This window comes from Carcharodon carcharias, chromosome 21, assembly GCF_017639515.1.
Source record: "Carcharodon carcharias isolate sCarCar2 chromosome 21, sCarCar2.pri, whole genome shotgun sequence".
Classification (NCBI taxonomy): Eukaryota; Metazoa; Chordata; class Chondrichthyes; order Lamniformes; family Lamnidae; genus Carcharodon; species Carcharodon carcharias.
The window spans coordinates 33093732-33111257 of record NC_054487.1 but is presented as its reverse complement, the minus strand read 5'-3'; the positions used below and the strand labels follow the sequence as shown (position 1 = coordinate 33111257).

Genomic DNA, 17526 nt, shown 5'->3' with positions numbered 1-17526 from the left:
ATCTACATGCTAACTTCCTATGCTCCTTGTATGAGTGCACCCAAGTGTCTCTGAATATCCACACCTACAAGTTTCACACCTTTAAAAAATATTCTGCTTTTCTATTCTTATGACTAAAATGAATAACATCACACTTACTACATTTTACTCCACCTGCCATCTTGTTGCCTACTCAATTAACCTTCTGAAATCTCTTTGCAGCCTGTGTCCTCTCCATGGCTTATCTCTCCACCTAGCCTGGTATCATCAGCAAACTTAGATCCATCACCCTCCGTCTCTTCATCTAAGTATTAATATAGATTGTAAATAGCTGAATCCCCAGCACTGATCCTTGCAGCACTCCACTTGCCACTGCCGGCCAACTTGAAAAAGCCCTATTTATGCCCACTCTCTGCTTTCTATCTGTTAATAAATCCTAAATCCACGCTAGTATATTACCTCCAACTCCGTGAACCCTAATCTAGTCTATTAGGCTTTTATGTGGCACCTTATCAAATGTCTTTTTGAAATCCAGGTTTACTACATCTACTGATTACCCTTTATCTACCCTACTAGTTACATCCTCAAAAAACTCTAATAAATTTGTCAAACAGGATTTCCCCTTAGTAAAACCATGCTGACTTGTTCTAGTTATACTATGCTTTTCTAAGTATATTGTTAAGACTTCCTTCTTTATAGATTCCAACATTTTCCCAGCAACAGATGTTAGGCTAACTGGCCTGTACTTTACAGTTTTCTCTCTCACTCCTTTCTTAAAAAGCAGTGTAACATTTGTCAACTTCCAATCTAAAATGGGACAGTTCCCAAATTGAGGGAATTTTAGAAAATCATAGTGAGCATATCCATTATTGCTGCAGCTATCTCTTTTAGAACCCTAGGGTGAGGCCAGCAGGTCCCAGGGGTCTGTTGGATTTTAGTCCCTTAAATTTCTCCAATACTTTTTCTCTGCTGATGTCAATTTCCTTACTCTTTTAGCCCCTAGGTTACTGTCTACTTCTGGTATGAAACTTGTGCCATCTACTGTGAATACAGACAAAATGTTTATTCAATGCCTCTGCCATTTCCCCATTCCCCATGATAATTTCTCCTGCCTCTGCTTCTAAGGGACTAACATTTACTTTAGCTATTCTCTTCCTTTTCATATACTTATAAAAGCTCTTATAATTTGCTTTTATATTTCTAGCTAGTTTACTCTCATTTTTAATCAACTTCTTGGTGGCCCTTTGCTGGTGTCTAAAACACTCCTAACCCTCAGACTTGCCACTGTTTTTTGCAACATTTTAAGCTTCTTCTTTTAATCTAAATCTTAACTTCAAGTCTGACACAGGTGGGTCTTTCTTGCTGAGTTCTTGTTCTTCAGTGGAATGTATCCTTGTTGAACATTTTGAATTGCTTCTTTAAATGTTTCCCACTGTTCGTTTACCTCTATATATTTTAGTCATTTTTGCCCAATTAAACCTTAGCCAGTTTTTCCCTTATACCTATGCAATTGGCTCTGAGGTTTAAGATTCTTGTTTGTGATTGGAACATGTTGCTTTCAAACTTAACATGGGATTGAATGGTCTCATGGGCACTATTTCCCAGTGGATCTTTTACTATGATATTACTAATTACTCCTGCTTCATTATAAATTACTAGATCCAAGGCAGTTTTATCCCGAGTCAGTTTCACACGTATTGCTTCAAGAAACGGTCACAAAAACATTCTACAAACTCACCTTCTAGACCATTCTTGCCAATTTGATTGTCCTAGTCTATATGAAAATGCAGTTTCCCGCAATTATTACATTCCCTTTGTTGCAAGCTCCAATAACTTTTTGCTTAATGTTCTTCCCAATGGTAGAGCAACTGTCAGGGGGCCTATAAACCAGTGTTTTCTGGCTCTTGCTATTCCTAATTTCTACCCACACTGATTCTACTTCATGATCTTTAGAGGCTAGATCCTTTCTCACTAATATCCTTAGCCTCCCTTTACTATCTGGGTTACCCTTCCTCTTTTGTTATTCCACCTGTTCTTCTGAAATAATGTGTTCCCTGGGATATTTAATTCCCAATCCTAACCACTTTATAACTATGTCTTTGTAATGGCGATTAGATCTAAATCTTTTACTTCTATTGGTGCCACGAGTTAATCTACGCTATTGCAGATGTGTCAAAAAGATATAGTAATGTAAATAATGTTGTTGGAGATTATTTTAAAATAGAGTTTAATGGCATGTGCGTGTGTGCGTGCGTGCGCATCTTAACTGGATTAAAGCCAGCTGGTCTAGAGGCTTTGATGTATAGAATAGAAGTAGGTTTGAAATAGTAATTAGATAAACATAGGGAAATAGAAGGTGAGGTGCAAAGGAGACAATTTGCATTTTGAAATACACCATTCCAAAACAGCGGGTGAAATATTATACCTAACCAGGCGAAGCGCAGAAACAAATGTGTTTATTTTTTCAAAGCTTACTAGTAAAATGGGTATCATGAAACAGTTTTATTGTTAGAAGACTTAAAGTTAAAAAAAACTTAGGGCAGAATCTTCTGTTGGGCAGGCTGGTCGGGAGCAGGTGCGGAGCCGAACGCCACCTATGATCGGCTGCGCACCGCTATTTAACATGGGCGGTCCAATTAAGGCCCGCCCAGCGTGATACATACCCGGTAGTGCTCAGTGTTACCTGTGCGGGCGGGGGAGGAAAGAGTTGGGGCCTGCGCTCATTTGTGCATGCGTGCAAAAGAGCACAGAAATCTCCCTGAGGCATGGAGCTGCCACAGGGAGATTAAGTTCAGTTTTAAAGTTCAAAAAAATGAAAGAATAAAATTATTCAGACATATGTATATGCTTACAATCTTTGTATTAATAAATGTTTAATGTAATTCTATAAAAATAACCTCCCCAGGCTTGGTGGTCCTATTACTATTGAATTCAAAGCCTACATCTCGAAACATACAAACTGCAAAAATGGGTTATGACAGTTGTTTCAAGTTTCCCCTCCGGGATTTGAACAACTCAGCCTTTACCATCAGCTGTGTCATAATAATTGGGGGTTATTTGCAGGATATATTTGTAATTTTTACATTTTTTTGGATTGGTGAATCTTAAGGTTACAAGTACAAAAAGCACTTTGAATTCAGGTGCTGACAAGTTTTTTCTTTAAGTGGTGAGACTGCAAGATGGCTTTCTTAATTGTTAAGACATGTCTGGGAGTAGAAGTTATAACTCTGAGTATCCAAGAGCAAATTGACAAGAGTTGGCAGATAAATTACCATAGGGGTTACCTGAGGGGGCTAGGAAATCAGACATAACTGAAATGATAGCACAGCATTTGAATGGGCTCAAATTCAGTTGCAAATGAAAATGATTGAATTGGAAGAAAAGGAAAGGGACAGGGCATTCCAAAGGGAACAGGCAGAAAGGCAGGAGAAAGAAAACAGGAAAGGGAAATAGAAATTGTGAAGACAGAGAAGGAGGAAAGAGAAAGAGAGAATTCCAACTGAAAATGTTGGCAGCTAAAAACGAGACACCAGGAGGTGAGGAAAGACTTATCTCCAGAGTAGAACCCAGTGGGAGATGTTTAAATTTGTACAAGCTCTTCCAAAGTTTGAGTAAAAGGTATGTTGAAGCATTCTTTATTTCATTTGATAAGATAGTTAAACAGATGAAATGGCCACAGGAGAACTGGACATTATTGCTACAATCCAGGTTAGTGGGTAGAGCACACGATGGCTATGCTTCACTGTCTGAAGTAGTATCGGTGAATTATTGCTGGAGAGAACGTGCTAGTTCTATTACCAGTACTGAGTAACTCATTAAAAGCAAGGTTTGGTGGGCCTTACAGTTTGAAAAGAAATCAAGTGAGGTAAAATTATTTAATAAATACTCCAGATAGAAGAAAGAAGCAGAGGGTGTGTCATGTAAATATGCTTTAAAAGTACTTTGACAGGGAAGAGGAACAAAAGAGGTATTAGTGCTACTAGATGATAAGAAAGAGGTAGAAGTGGAGGACTCAAATTGATTTTCCTCTAATTTAGGGAGGACAGATTTAGCTATACATGATGTCTCTGTAGAATTTTCATCTTTGAAACATCCTTATAGATTAAATCCGACAAAGTTATCACAAGTACAGAAAGAAATGGATTTCATGCTTCATAATGACATCATTCAGTCTAGTTGCAATAATTGGAGTTCGCCTATTGTACTGGTACCGAAATCAGATGGAACACAAAGACTGTGTGTGGACTATCGAAAGGTGAATGTGGTGACAAAAGCAGATTCATATCCTAATCCATGATTGGAGGATTGTATTGAGAAAGTGGGACAATCAAAATTTATCACAAAGATTGACTTGCTAAAAGGACATTGGCAAGCACCATTATCGGAGAGAGCAAAGGAGATAGCGGCTTTTGTGACACCAAATGGCCTATATCAATTTAAATTCATCCATTTGGTATGAAGAATGCACATGTGACATTTCCGAGACTGACAAAAAGTAATTGAAGGTCTAAGTAATTGCACTGTTAATATTGCTGACTTAATTGTTTTCAGTCAGACGTGGGAGAGCATTTACAATAAGTGGAAGAATTATTTACTCGGTTACAAGAAGCTAATTTGGAGATGAACTTGGCTAAAAGTGAATTTGCAAAAGTGAAAGTTACGTATCTAGGCCATACCATTGGACATGGTAAGGTGGCTCCAAGAGATGTGAAAGTCAAAGCTATTCTGGGTTCCCCAGTGCCTACAACAAAAGGAGAAATTTTGAGATTTCTGGGCATGAGAAAGTTTTACTGGAAATTTGTAGCAAATTTTAACAGTGGTGGTTGCTCCACTGACTGAACTATTATAAAAGAACAAGAAGTTGCAATGGACACTGGAGGGTCAGAATGCATTGAGTTTGAAAACTGTATTTAACTACAACACCAGTTTTGGCAGTACCCAATTACACTAAGCAATTTAAGTTGGCCATTGACACAAGTGATATAGGCATTGCGGCCGTACTGTTACAAGATGATGACACTGGAATTGAAAAACCAAAAGGGTATTTTTCATGGAAGTTGCATGCAAAACAGAGAAGATATTCAATGATTGAAAAGGAGATGTTGGGTTTGGTGTTAGCATTGCAGCATTTTGAAATCTATGTGACAAACAATTTGTCAGTAACAAGGGGACAGGTAGAGCTGGATAGAGGGCCAGTGATAGGTGGAGATAGCCCCTATCACTGGCCCTCTATCCAGCTCTACCTGTCCCATACACCCCCCCTCCTTAAACCAAACTTTCATCTCTTTTCTATTTTTACTTAGTTCTGTTGAAGAGTCACATGGACTCGAAATATTAACTGTGCTCCTTTTCGCAGATGCTGCCAGACCTGCTGAGTTTTTCCAGGTATTTTTATTTTTGTTTTGGATTTCCAGCATCCGCAGATTTTTGCTTTTAATTTGTCAGTAACAGTTGTTCATTCAGACCAAAATCCTTTAAAGTTTCTGGACAGATTGAGACAAAAGTGCAAGGCTATTCATGTGGAGTTTATTAATGCAACCATTTAATCTACAAATAATACATGTCGCTGGACAAGAGAATCTGATTGCAGATGCGTTATCAAGAGTTTGAAGCTTAAAGGGAAAATTGGACATATTTTAAAACCTGGAAACTGAACTGCAATGATTTCTGCTAATACCAAGGATACATGTCCAGTCTCTTCTCACCTACATCCATGATTCCTCTGATGTCCTACGTAATATCAACAATTTCCAGTTCTCCAGCCCTAATCATCTCCTTTTCACCATGGACGTCCAATCCCTCTACAGCTCCATCTGCCAACAGGAGGGCTTTCTGCTACTTCCTTGAACAGATGCCCGAACAATCCCATCCACCACCATTCTCCTCTGTCTGGCTGAACTTGTTCTCTCACTGAACAATCTCTCCTTAAACTCCTCTCACTTCCTCCAAAAAGGTGTGGCTATGGGTACCCGAATATGCCTGACTCTTTATAGGGTACGTGGAACTTCCCTTGTTCCAATCCTACTGAGGCCCCCTCCCACAACTCTTTTTTTGGTACATTGATGACTGTTTTGATGCTGCTTCATGTTCTCGCCTGGACCTGGAAAAATTTATCAATTTTGCTTCCAATTTCCACCCCTCCATCACCTTCACATGGTCCATCTTCGACACTTCCCTTTCCTTCTTTGACCTTTCTATCTCAATTCCTGATGATAGACTGTCCACCAATATTCATTACAAGCCCACCAACTCTCTCAGCTCCTCACACCCTGCTTCCTGTAAGGATTCCATCCCATTCTCTCAGTTCCTTCACCTCCGTTGCATCTGTTCCGATGATGCCACTTTGCAAAACGGCGCTTCTGACAGGTCTTCCTTAACCAAGATTTCCCACCCACTGTGGTTGACAGGGCCCTCAACTGTGTCCGACCCACCTCCCGCACCTCTGCCCTCACACCTTCAGCTCCCTCCCAAAATATCACTTTTCACCCCACCAGCCTCTGCATTCAAAGGATCATCCTCCAACATTTCCCCAACTCCAGCATGATGCCACCATCAAACATCTTACCCTCACCACCCCCACCCCCCCTGCCTCCACCCCGTTGACCTTCTGTAGGGACCGTTCCCTCCTGCAGTCCCTGGTCCACTCCATCATTCCCAGCACCCCATCCCTCTCCTTCAGCACCTTCCCATGCAATCGCAGGAGATACAACATCTGCCCCTTTACCTCCTCCCTCCTCACTGTCCAAGGGCCCAAACACACCTTTCAGGTGAAGCAGCGCTTCAATTTGGTATACTGCAATCGCTGCTCCCAATGCAGTCTCCTCTACATTGGAGAGACCAAAAGCAAACTGGGTGAGCGCTTTGCAGAACACCTTCGGTTGGTCTGTCCACAAGCATGACCCAGACCATCCTGTTGCTTGCTATTTCAACACACCATCCTGCTCTCAAGCCCACATGTCCATCCTTGGCCTACTGCAGTGTTCCAGCGAAGCCCAATGCAAACTGGAAGTACAGCACCTCATCTTCCGATTAGGCACCTTACAACCTTCCAGGCTTAAACATTTGAGCTCAACAACTTCAGACCATGAACTCTCTCCTCAATCCCACCCTTTTTTAAATCCTTTTTTCCAAATATTCATTTTCATTTTTTATTTTTTATTATTTTCACTTTTATTCATTGTTTTATCCCCACCTTTTATCCTATTTTCGATCTTTATTCCCCACCACCGTCCACTCTCCCCCAACCCACCCCAAGGGCCATCTGTCACTTGGTCATGTTGTCTTTTCAGAGTACTTGCCCTTGTCCTGCTATTATCACATTCTGCTTTCTTACCTTAATGCCACTATCCGCACCTGCTTTAGTCCTTACTACTACCTTAATCACCCTCTTTGTCCTTTTGTTCATGACATCTTTGTCAATCTCTCCTTTGCCCCCACCTATTGCTGGCCTTCCATCCAGCTTCACCTGCTCTACCCCACTTAAACAGTATAAATTTCATCACATTTTTACTTCTCTTTAGTTCTGAAGGAGAGACATATGGACTCAAAATGTTAACTCTGTTTTTCATATATATATTCTTCTGAATTCCAGCGAATATAATCCCAACTGACTCAATCTCTCCTCATATCAGTCCCGCCAATCCAGGAATCAGTCAGGTAAACCTTTGCTGCACTCCCTCTATAGCAAGAACATCCTTCCTCAGATAAGGAGACCAAAACTGCACACAATATTCCAGGTGTGGTCTCACCAAGGCCCTGTATAATTGCAGCAAGACATCCCTGCTCCTGTACTTGAATCCTCTCGCTATGTTATGTTAATGCATGCATCTGGTAATGTAATAGGTTAAGTATATGGATAAGTACAGGAGATAGTGTAAGATGGTTTAGTAAAAATTAAGCCATCTTTTGGAATTATGACAATTCATTTTTTTGATAAGGAGGAGTTGTCAAGAAGATATATTAATTTCCAATAACATTGACACTATTTTAAAATAGAGGGTCTGTGCCTATGTGTGTATGTCTTAATTGGATGCCTGCATCTCGAAATATACAAATTACAAAAATGGATTATGACATTTGTTTCAAGTTTCCCTTTGGGATTTGAACAACTCGGCCTTTACCATTGGCTGTGCCATAATAGATGCTTTGAGCATTCAGATAAAGATCCTTAATTTCATTTTTTTTTCTATTCCCTGTAAAGGCCTTATTTGCTGATGTACAATTTTCATTAAACTCTTTCCATTCCTGTCCCATTCTGCTCATCTTTACCCACATCACTATATTATTCAAATACCTTAACTTTGGATTTCTATATCTCCCTTTACCTGAACCCACCCTGCCCCCACCACCTCTGTTAGTTTAAACCCTGTACACAGCCCTAATTATATGATTGACAAGGGTACTGTTCCCAGCTCGGTTCAAGTGGAACCCACCCCAATGGAATAGCTAACTTCCTCCCTGAGTACTGATACCAATGCCCCATAAATTGAAACCCCTTCTTCCCACACCGCTCAGCCACGTATTTAATTCTCTAATCTTTATGACCCAATGCAAATTGGCATGTGGCTCAGGTAACAATCCAGGGATGATTACCTTTGATGTTCTGCATTTTAACTTTGACGCTAACTCCTCAAATTCGCTTAGCAGAACATCATTCTTGGTTCTACCAATGCGGTTGGTTCCCACATGGAACACAACAGCTGGATCCTCTCCCTCCAAATTCTTCTCCAGCCATGAGGGGATGTCCTTAACCCTGGCACTAGGCAGGGAATACAACCTTCGGAGTTCCCTGTCATGGCTGCAGAGAACAGTATCTATCCCCCTGACTCTACTGTCTCCTATCACTACCACATTCCTCTTTGCTCCCCCCCCGACTTGAATGGCATCCTTCACCATAATGCCATGATCAGTCCACTCATCCACCTTACAGTCCTTCTCCTCATCTACAGAGGTACCAAGCACTTTGTACCTGTTGGACAATGTCAGGGGCTGAGGCTCCTCTATCACTACATGCTGGTTCTCCATACCTGCTTGACATGCAGTCACATCCTCCTGTCCCTGACCAATGACCAACTCTAAATTTCTTCCTAGCCTAAGGAGTGTAGCCACCTTCTAGAATAAAGTGTCCAGGTAACTTTCCCCCTCACTGATGCTTCACAGTGCCTGCAGCTTGGCCTCTAGCTCAATGACTCTGAACAGAAGTTCCTCAAGCTGCAGTCACTTACTGCAGATGTGTATGCCTTGGATCACACTCCTGGGAGAAATCCCACATTCTGCAGTCGCAACACATCACCTGCCCTGCCATCTTTATTGTGTTAACTAATTTATTTCTTTTTTCTTAATTTATAATAAACCTTACTACTCCCTGTTAGTTTTACTGCTACTACTAGTAAACTTTACTACCAATGAAACCTAATTTATTAGTCATTGAAGATAAGCAAGCAGAATATTCACCAACCACTCACCTGTTCCGTGACAACACATTTTGATTTTTCTCCAAACACAGTCAGTCCACAGATTGAGCACATTCCCCTTAGCTATTTAAAATGAACTCTCTCTCAAGGCTGTTTAAAATTAACTCTCACCGCACTGTTTAAAATAAACTCTCACCTCTGTCCATATTGCTTAAAATGAATTCTTGCCTCCCTCTCCATGCTGTTTAAAATGAACTCACGCCACTTTCCGCAGTTTAAAATTCCTCTTTTAAATTATACCAATTTCACTTTTCACAATGATAAATTGCTGATGAGTCCCACATTCTCAAGAGAGAAACTTGGTCCATTTGTTATTCTTCCTTCATCATCATCAATCTATTTATGCACTTGGTTCAAGTGTTCATTAGGTGCTTTATTAGATGAATCTACATGTGTCTTTCTCTGATCTAGGTCATTTAGCACCTTCATTTATCATAAAGTTAAGTGGTTACTCTGCAAGATCATAGGGTGGTTAGTCTTACTTGACGGAATTGATTAAATTATACAGCTGGTGAAATGTTCAAAAACTGACAAATGTCCCAAACTTACCATTAATACGATTAAAACAATTAATGTCATTTGAGACAAAAACAGAATTACCTGGAAAAACTCAGCAGGTCTGGCAGCATCGGCGGAGAAGAATTTGAGAATTAGTGCCACAGTTATTTCTCCTATAGTAGGGCAAAAAGGGTTCCAGTATTTCATCAGGGACCAAAATAAATAAATTTAACCCTCAGGTCAGCAGTGAGATGATGCCTTTCAGAATGCTCACTTACTCAAGGTTACCAGGTTAACAAACTCGATTTCCATGAGAATGTGAAAACAAAACAATTTGAACTGGGACCAAATTCTTCCTAAATGGCCAGGAAAATGGTCTAAGAGGATTTTAACAAAAGAGTGAATATTATTGCTAACTCCAACTCTGAAGTTACAATGGTGGAAGCAAAGAAAAATAGGAGAGTCCGCTGCTTGAAAGCAAAGGATGCAAAGAGTGAAATATAAAGAGTAGATATAATAGTAAAAAAGTTAATTGCATAAGGAAAGCATACTTTTCAGTTTTTTGAAGCTATATATTTTATTACTACAATAATGGTCTTGGCATCTCAGCAACATTCACTGCTGTGTAAGGGGTTCATTCACAGTGCGTCGACTTAAGGGTACAGAAATCAATGGAGCTGTAGATTTTTAGAAATCTCTCAATATTCCCAGTTATTATCCACATTGGTGAAAACAAAATAAAGGAAAATATGGCATATTAGATGAACTGTAAACATCTGTCAGCTTTACGAGTCTAGACTGAATGCATGGGTCACTGAAATGCAAACATCAGTTCTAATGTAACACAGATGAAGGCATCATCAAATGAAATGCATCGAGGACTCAGGTTGTGATGAACAGTCCTTCTACTCCTCTGGCTAATGACGACCTTCTGTGCTATATTATTCTATGGTTCTGTGTTAGTGTAAAATTTGTATATTAAAAGCACCAGTGTATAAGTTGTGCTCACAGGCAGGTACGGAACTGTGACCTATGAATGTAACTCTTAAGCGAATTAATACAACCCTCCATAGACTAATATCAGTCTGAAAAACCAACTCAGATGGCACTTGCTTCTAATAGAAAATACCCTAATTTGAATAGATGAGCTGCAGTTGCCAATAAATGGCTTTGTTCTCGGAGTAGAATGTTCGATTTGTCATAGCACAACAGTTAAGCCTAAAGAATGAAAGCCTAAAGCAGTATAGGATCATACACTGTAATCATACTCACATGGACCAATTGTCCACTCACTGAAACATTTGGAAAAAATAACTGCCTAATCAAAGTAAATCCCCTACCTGGTACAGTTTCATTTGATCCAGGACCATTTCCTGAAGTCAGGTTCTCATCAATGCTGAATGTCTCTGAACTGTTGTCCCCTACAGATTGTGAAATGTCTTGTACATTCTCCATTTCCTGTACCAATTCTCCAGCCAAGGGGGTCCCAGAGTCATTTTCCAATGGCGATAATGGATTAGAGTGGATCTGTGTGTCTACCATTCCAGTGGACACTGTCTGGCAGTACAACAGTCATTAGTCTATAAAAAGAAGCCAGTTCACTAATGTAAATTTTCACTGAAATTTTTTTTCCATCAAAATGAAAAATTACATTTCATATTACATTGAATAATGCATAAAGAACAGGAAATGGTGGTCAACAATATATGTTATCCAGATTTCCCCAATATTGAGCATTCCATGCCACACGTATGCTGGGAAAAAAAAAGGAAATTTTTACAAGCTCTAAAAGAAATAAAATGGCACGAACAAATGGACCTTGAAAGAAATAGGTTATCCAAATAAAAATTACATTTTCAGTGAAAAGGGTTATTGTGGTTAAACTTAAAAATATTGCCACTGTAGAACTGAAGTCATATGTGGAAAATAATTCAATTGCTAACAATGTAGTATCTTACTTTTTAAAAAGAAATTGATTTTGATCTTAACCGATCTTTGCTGTCGCAGCAGTGAGATCAGTATATTCTGTTTAACGTAAAGTGACGAGGGAGTAGATGCTGGAAAACCCACTGCCTAAAAACTACTGCTTATAAAAGATAGGATTTGCTATCACCTGTGGAATTGTACACTAGAAAGAATTATTGCTTTTGGGGAGAAAGGTCTATGGCAATAGAAGAGTATTAAGCTTACTTTTCATATTCTTAAATAGGAAATTCTAATAATACAGAAAAGATCAGACAACTGTTACACGATTTTATTTTCATGACTGACAGAATTTATAATTCACAAGTACTGCAGGCTGCATTAGGATAGATTTTTTTTACCAATAATAAAAAAAGTACTGGAATCCATCATCAGCACCAACCTCAAATGTTGAATATTGGGATTGTTGGCATCTAAGATCTGCCTATAAAAGAAGGTTGCTTTCAAAGTACCACCAATTTATTAAGCCCTTTGAAAATGTGTTAAAAAAAATCATTCACAGGACAACGGACAAGACTATGACCCATATCTGTGCAATGGTGTTTCATCAATTAAATGGAACAGCAGATAACGATGGACTGCATGGTACATCCAGTGGCATTCTTAAAAACAGTTGAATGCTCTCAGGAACACCACAACTAATGTTAACAAGATCTTGTACTCCAACCTCTGGGTTAGCACTTACTGGATTCTCCATGCTGAAGGACTTTCTGCAAGAAAGATGCAAGTGTGATGGCCATGTGTTTTTCAGGAAAAAAACAATACTTTAAAGTTTAGATGGGTGACCTTAAGAACTAGGTTCCCTGAAATATTTTTCTTTGTGAAAAGCAGCTCGCTTTAAGTAACTGATCATATGGTCAAGCTGCCTGGGAGATAAACAACAGGAAAAAAAAGTCAACCAGAAGTTAATTATAGAAGTGAGTAGGTCTCGCTGTGGTTCTGTGTTCAAGCAGTTTGGTTTTTAGGTTTAGAACAAGCTAGATGCAGGAAGCATCTGTATCAAGTAGGATTCAGTTGAAATTCTATGTGTGGTCTAAAAGGATTTTAAAAAATCTTGACAACTGAGGGACTTGTGAATTGGATTTGAGGAAAGCAAGCTGAGGAGAAAGAGAGGTGCAAGTCAAATGTGTAGAAGGAAATTTGAGTTAAGAAATTCAGTTTAAAGTCTAACTAACTGTGTTCATTATACTTTTATATCTTTAACATAACTATTTAAGATGAGTGTAGCTATTAGTATTCATGTTCTTTGATTTTTGTGTGGTAAATTTCTTCTGTTTTAAACCATGAACCTTGTGGCTTCATTCTTTTAGTAAATGCCTGGGTTTTCCAAATTCAACATAAACATTGCTGAAGTCATAATACAGGCTACCACGAGCTGTGGACTGGACCATGTGGCTGGATGAACTTGCTGGAGAGGTGCACTCGCACCAGGGAAAGACAGGGACAAAGTATTTTTCTTTCAGGACAATTCAACCTTCATGTTATCAGGCTAGCTTACTCAGCTGATTCATAGAGCCAGGAGATGAGTAGATGCTGGCTGCCATTATAGCAGAAGTGGTGCCTGTAATTTGAGGGGCAGCTTCTGACCTTGCTGAAGGAAGCAATGAGTCACCCTGGCCCAGCAAACCCTTGGGAAATCCAACAGCCTGCTGCTTCACTTCCTTTTGTGCCAACTGTTGCTCAGTTGGTAGCCCACTTGTCTGAACCAGAAGGTTGAGAGTTCAAGTCCCACTATGGAGACCTGGGCAGAAAATTTTAGGCTGATACTCCAGTGCAATACTGAGGGAGTTCTGCACTGTCGAAGGTGCCATCTTATAGATGGGGCACACAGAAACCGTAGTAAGCATATGGTGGAGGGCATGAATTTTTAAGGTAGTGGACGGAGTACCAAAGAAGCAGTTACATTGTCCTGGATGGTGTCGGGCTTCTTCAGTGTTGTTAGGGCTGTGCTCATCCACTCTCACTCCTGAATTGTGCCTTATAGAAAGGTTTTGGGAACTCAGGTGGTGAGATTATCAACGAGAATTCCCTACCTCTGACTTGATCTTGTAATCCACACTGTATTTGTGTGGATAGTCTACTTCATTTTCTGGTCAATGGTGCTCCCCAGGATGGTGGGGATTTAGTGAAGGTAAAGCTGTTGAATGTCACAGGGAGATGGTTAGGTTTTTCCTTGTCTGAGATGGTCATTGTCTGGCACTTACATGGCATGAATGTCAGTTGCCACTTATCAGCCCAAGCCAGAGTGTTGTCCAGGACTTAATGCATACAGGCACGGACTGCTTCATTCTGAGGAGTTGTGAATGGAACTGAACACTGTGTAAACATCAGTGAACATCCCCACTCCTGACCTTATGGTGGAAGGAGGGTCATTGATGAAGCAGCTGAAGATGGTTGGGCCTAGAACTTTGTCCCGAGGAACTCGTGTAACAATGCCTTGAAATTCTGAAAAGTTCTATATAAATGCAAGCTTTTCTTAGGGTAACACTTGTAATTCCCCTAATGCCGATTCTAACAACTTGCATTTGGATAAGTGCCTTTAATGTAGTATAACATCACAAAGAGATTCATGAGAGCATTCAGAAAATGTGACACCAAGCCAAATAAGCAGATATTAGGACAAGTGTCCAAAATATTGGGGAAAAGGTAGGTTTAAGGATCATCTAAAATAAGGCGAAAGATATTGAGAGGCAGAGAGATTTAAGGAAGGAATTCTGCAGCTTAGGTCCTAGAGAGTTGAAAGGCACCAATGAAGGGGCTAACAGAAATCCAGAATGCTCAAGAATCCAGAACTGAAGAACTGCAGAATTTGAGGGTTGTAGGTCTGGAGGAGCTAACATCGAAATGGAGGAGCAAGGCCATGGAGTGATCTAAATACAAGGATAGGAATATTAACTTAGCTTGTTGTTGGTCTGGGAGGCAATGTAAATGAGTAAGCAGAGGGGTGATGGATGAATGGAACTTGGTGCGAGTTAGGACATGAGCAGCAGAGCTTTGGAGGGGCAGATGTGTCTGGATGGTGGATGATGGGACACTGTCCAGTAGAGCAATTTTCAGAATCTCACCACACTTCTCATCAAGGAAAGCATATGTGAGAGAAAAAACTGCTGATAGAAACAGCATATTCTCATGATCAATAAAATTCAAACATTCATACTTAAACGTGTTCTTGGGCTTTTGTTTTGTTTGTTAAATATTTCTGCTCGAGAATTCGACTGAATGGCCATTCACGATTGATGAGCTATAATATGGTTTGAGTTACAGACCATGAGAAACTTGAACCTGGAATGCTTGTATTAGGGAGCTTAAAAACTTAAGCAAATTGTCTCTCAAATAAGAGTTGGCAGATTCCCCAATCATGTTGCTGCTCAATTAGGACTGGAAGGGAAGGAGGGAGGTGCAAAGGGAAAGAAAAGAGGGGGGAAATAAAGTAAGATAAGACTTGTGTTTATATAGTGTGTTTCATGACCACCAGGAAGTCCCAAAGCACTTTTCAGCCAATGAAGCACTTTTGAAGTGTAGTCACTGTTGTAACGTAAGAAATGAGGCAGCTAATTTGTGCATGGCAAGCTCCCACAAACAGCAATGTGACAATGACCAGATAATCTGTTTTACTGATGTTCATTGAGGGATAAATATTGGTCAGGGTACTGCCTCATTTTAATTGCTCTTTAAATGGCAATTTTGCTGTATATAGCACAACTATTATTTCAACTACCTTTTTTGGGGCTGTGTTGCAACATCCCCATGGACTGAACTTCAGAACCACTGCTTTAGCAGTACATATTGTATTCTATGTGGCTCCAGCCAGAGGCAATGGCTGTGAAATTTGGCTACATAGCATCCATAATTTTGAAAGCAAAATGACATCTGCAGTGCTCATGCACAATTCTGGTGTAGTAAGAACCAGACACCATCTTGGTGAAGGCATTAGAGTGTTAGAATTGCACACTGGAAGTATAGCCAGATTGTGATGTTGGTGTGTAACATTAATTTAATGCCACAGAGCTGCCATTTTCAACCTTCCTGCTCCAGCAATCGCCATCTCTGAAAATGCAAAGCTGAACATGTATTCAGCAGCAGGAAAGGCACACCACAAGGGTGATTTAACGGGATCAACAGTAATTTGCAGATTATTTGCGAATTAATCTCTACTCTCTGCTGGAATTTGTGGTGGATGGAAGAGTTGGTTAAACTGGATGATATCTGAAAGGAGTGATGCTACAGGCATTAGGATATTTGTGTTTTTGCATTTATGCTTCTTCAAGCTCCTCAAAGGTTGACAATAAAACGGTGAGTTAAGGCTTAACACAAATTATTAAACTTTTATCTCACAACAAATAAATATTATTAGCTAGATTTTGCATTCAGCAGTGAAGCAATGGCATTTGCCAACGTCTTTGAATAAAGATGCCCATGAAGATCTGGCAATCTCGACAGCATGAACTTTCCCTTTGCAAATGGCAATTTAAATCAGGTGCCAGGTCAAGGGGATCTCCTAGTGTGCAACAGCTGTCTGACGGTAGATCAGCAACCTAAAAGATAACGTTGTCCCTCTCTCCATTAATGCTGCCTAACCTGAGTATTTCTGATATTTTCTGCCTTTGTGAGATGATTTATTTCTGGTATTTATGATTTCCAAAGCAAACTTATTAACACCTTCATAGAATCGTTGAATGGGTACTGTCTGGAAGGCAGCCATTTGGCCTGTTGTATCCATGCCCACTCTATGCAAGAGTAACTCACCTAATTGCACTCTGCCACATGTTTCCCATAGTCCTGCAAATCTTTTCTCTTCAAATAATTATCTAATTCTTTTTTGAAGCCTTGGTTAAATATACTTCCACCACATTCTCAGGGAGGACATTCCAGATCCTAATCACTCACTGCTTGAAAAGGTTTCCCTCATGTCACTGTTACTGTTGTACACCTTTGATTGGGTGTGGTTATGTTTTCTGTATATATTTCTAGGGGAAAGATGCAACATATCATGTGATTCAGACTTAGTCAGTTTGTTCTGAAGAAGTTACCAACTCAGACGTGTACAAGTTCTCCAATTGTATAATACTGCTACTGACTTCTAAAATTCTTCATAAATTAACCTACATATTTTTGTATTAAACAATCCCTTATGCATGGTTGGTGCCTTGAAGTTTATCTAGTAAGGGCAAGGAGGAGTAAAGCAAACAAAATGCCAACAATGGGGAGCTTTTCATTTTCAAGCACTTCAACACAACATGCCAGTGCTGATGGGAGATGCCAGTAAGCAGAATAAAATCTAAAGTTTACAACCTCTCAGTCAATGCAAAATGTGTGGTCTCTAGCCAAAGTTACAGCGCTCTCTAAGTTCAGCAGGCAGCGATGGCACGTCAAGAGGTTCAGTGTCAGGCAGTGCTCAATCAGGAAATGCGAGCAGCTGGGAGGTGGGCCAGGTCAATTGCAACCAAGGGAGAACCGAGAAATATCACAGGAATCAGGCCAAGTACGCATGCAAAATCAAGAGTTGATGAAAACTGGGAGTGTCTTCGGCACCAATGCTTGTTTTGTGGAGCATCATGGTGTGTTCCCACCACAACTCAACTTCTTGGGTGTA

General features: G+C 40.0%; 1 protein-coding gene across 6 annotated transcripts in view; it reads right to left on the bottom strand.

Annotated features, from left to right (window-relative positions):
* The window catches only part of pparab (peroxisome proliferator-activated receptor alpha b), a 269353-nt gene that overhangs the window by 67875 nt on the left and 183952 nt on the right, over positions 1 to 17526 (bottom strand). For all 6 annotated transcript variants that reach the window (XM_041215595.1, XM_041215594.1, XM_041215596.1 and 3 more), the window contains one exon: positions 11291 to 11530. In XM_041215595.1, coding sequence (XP_041071529.1) covers positions 11291 to 11492 — 202 coding nt within the window. In that variant the 5' untranslated portion in view covers positions 11493 to 11530. The remainder of the gene's footprint in view (positions 1 to 11290; positions 11531 to 17526) is intronic.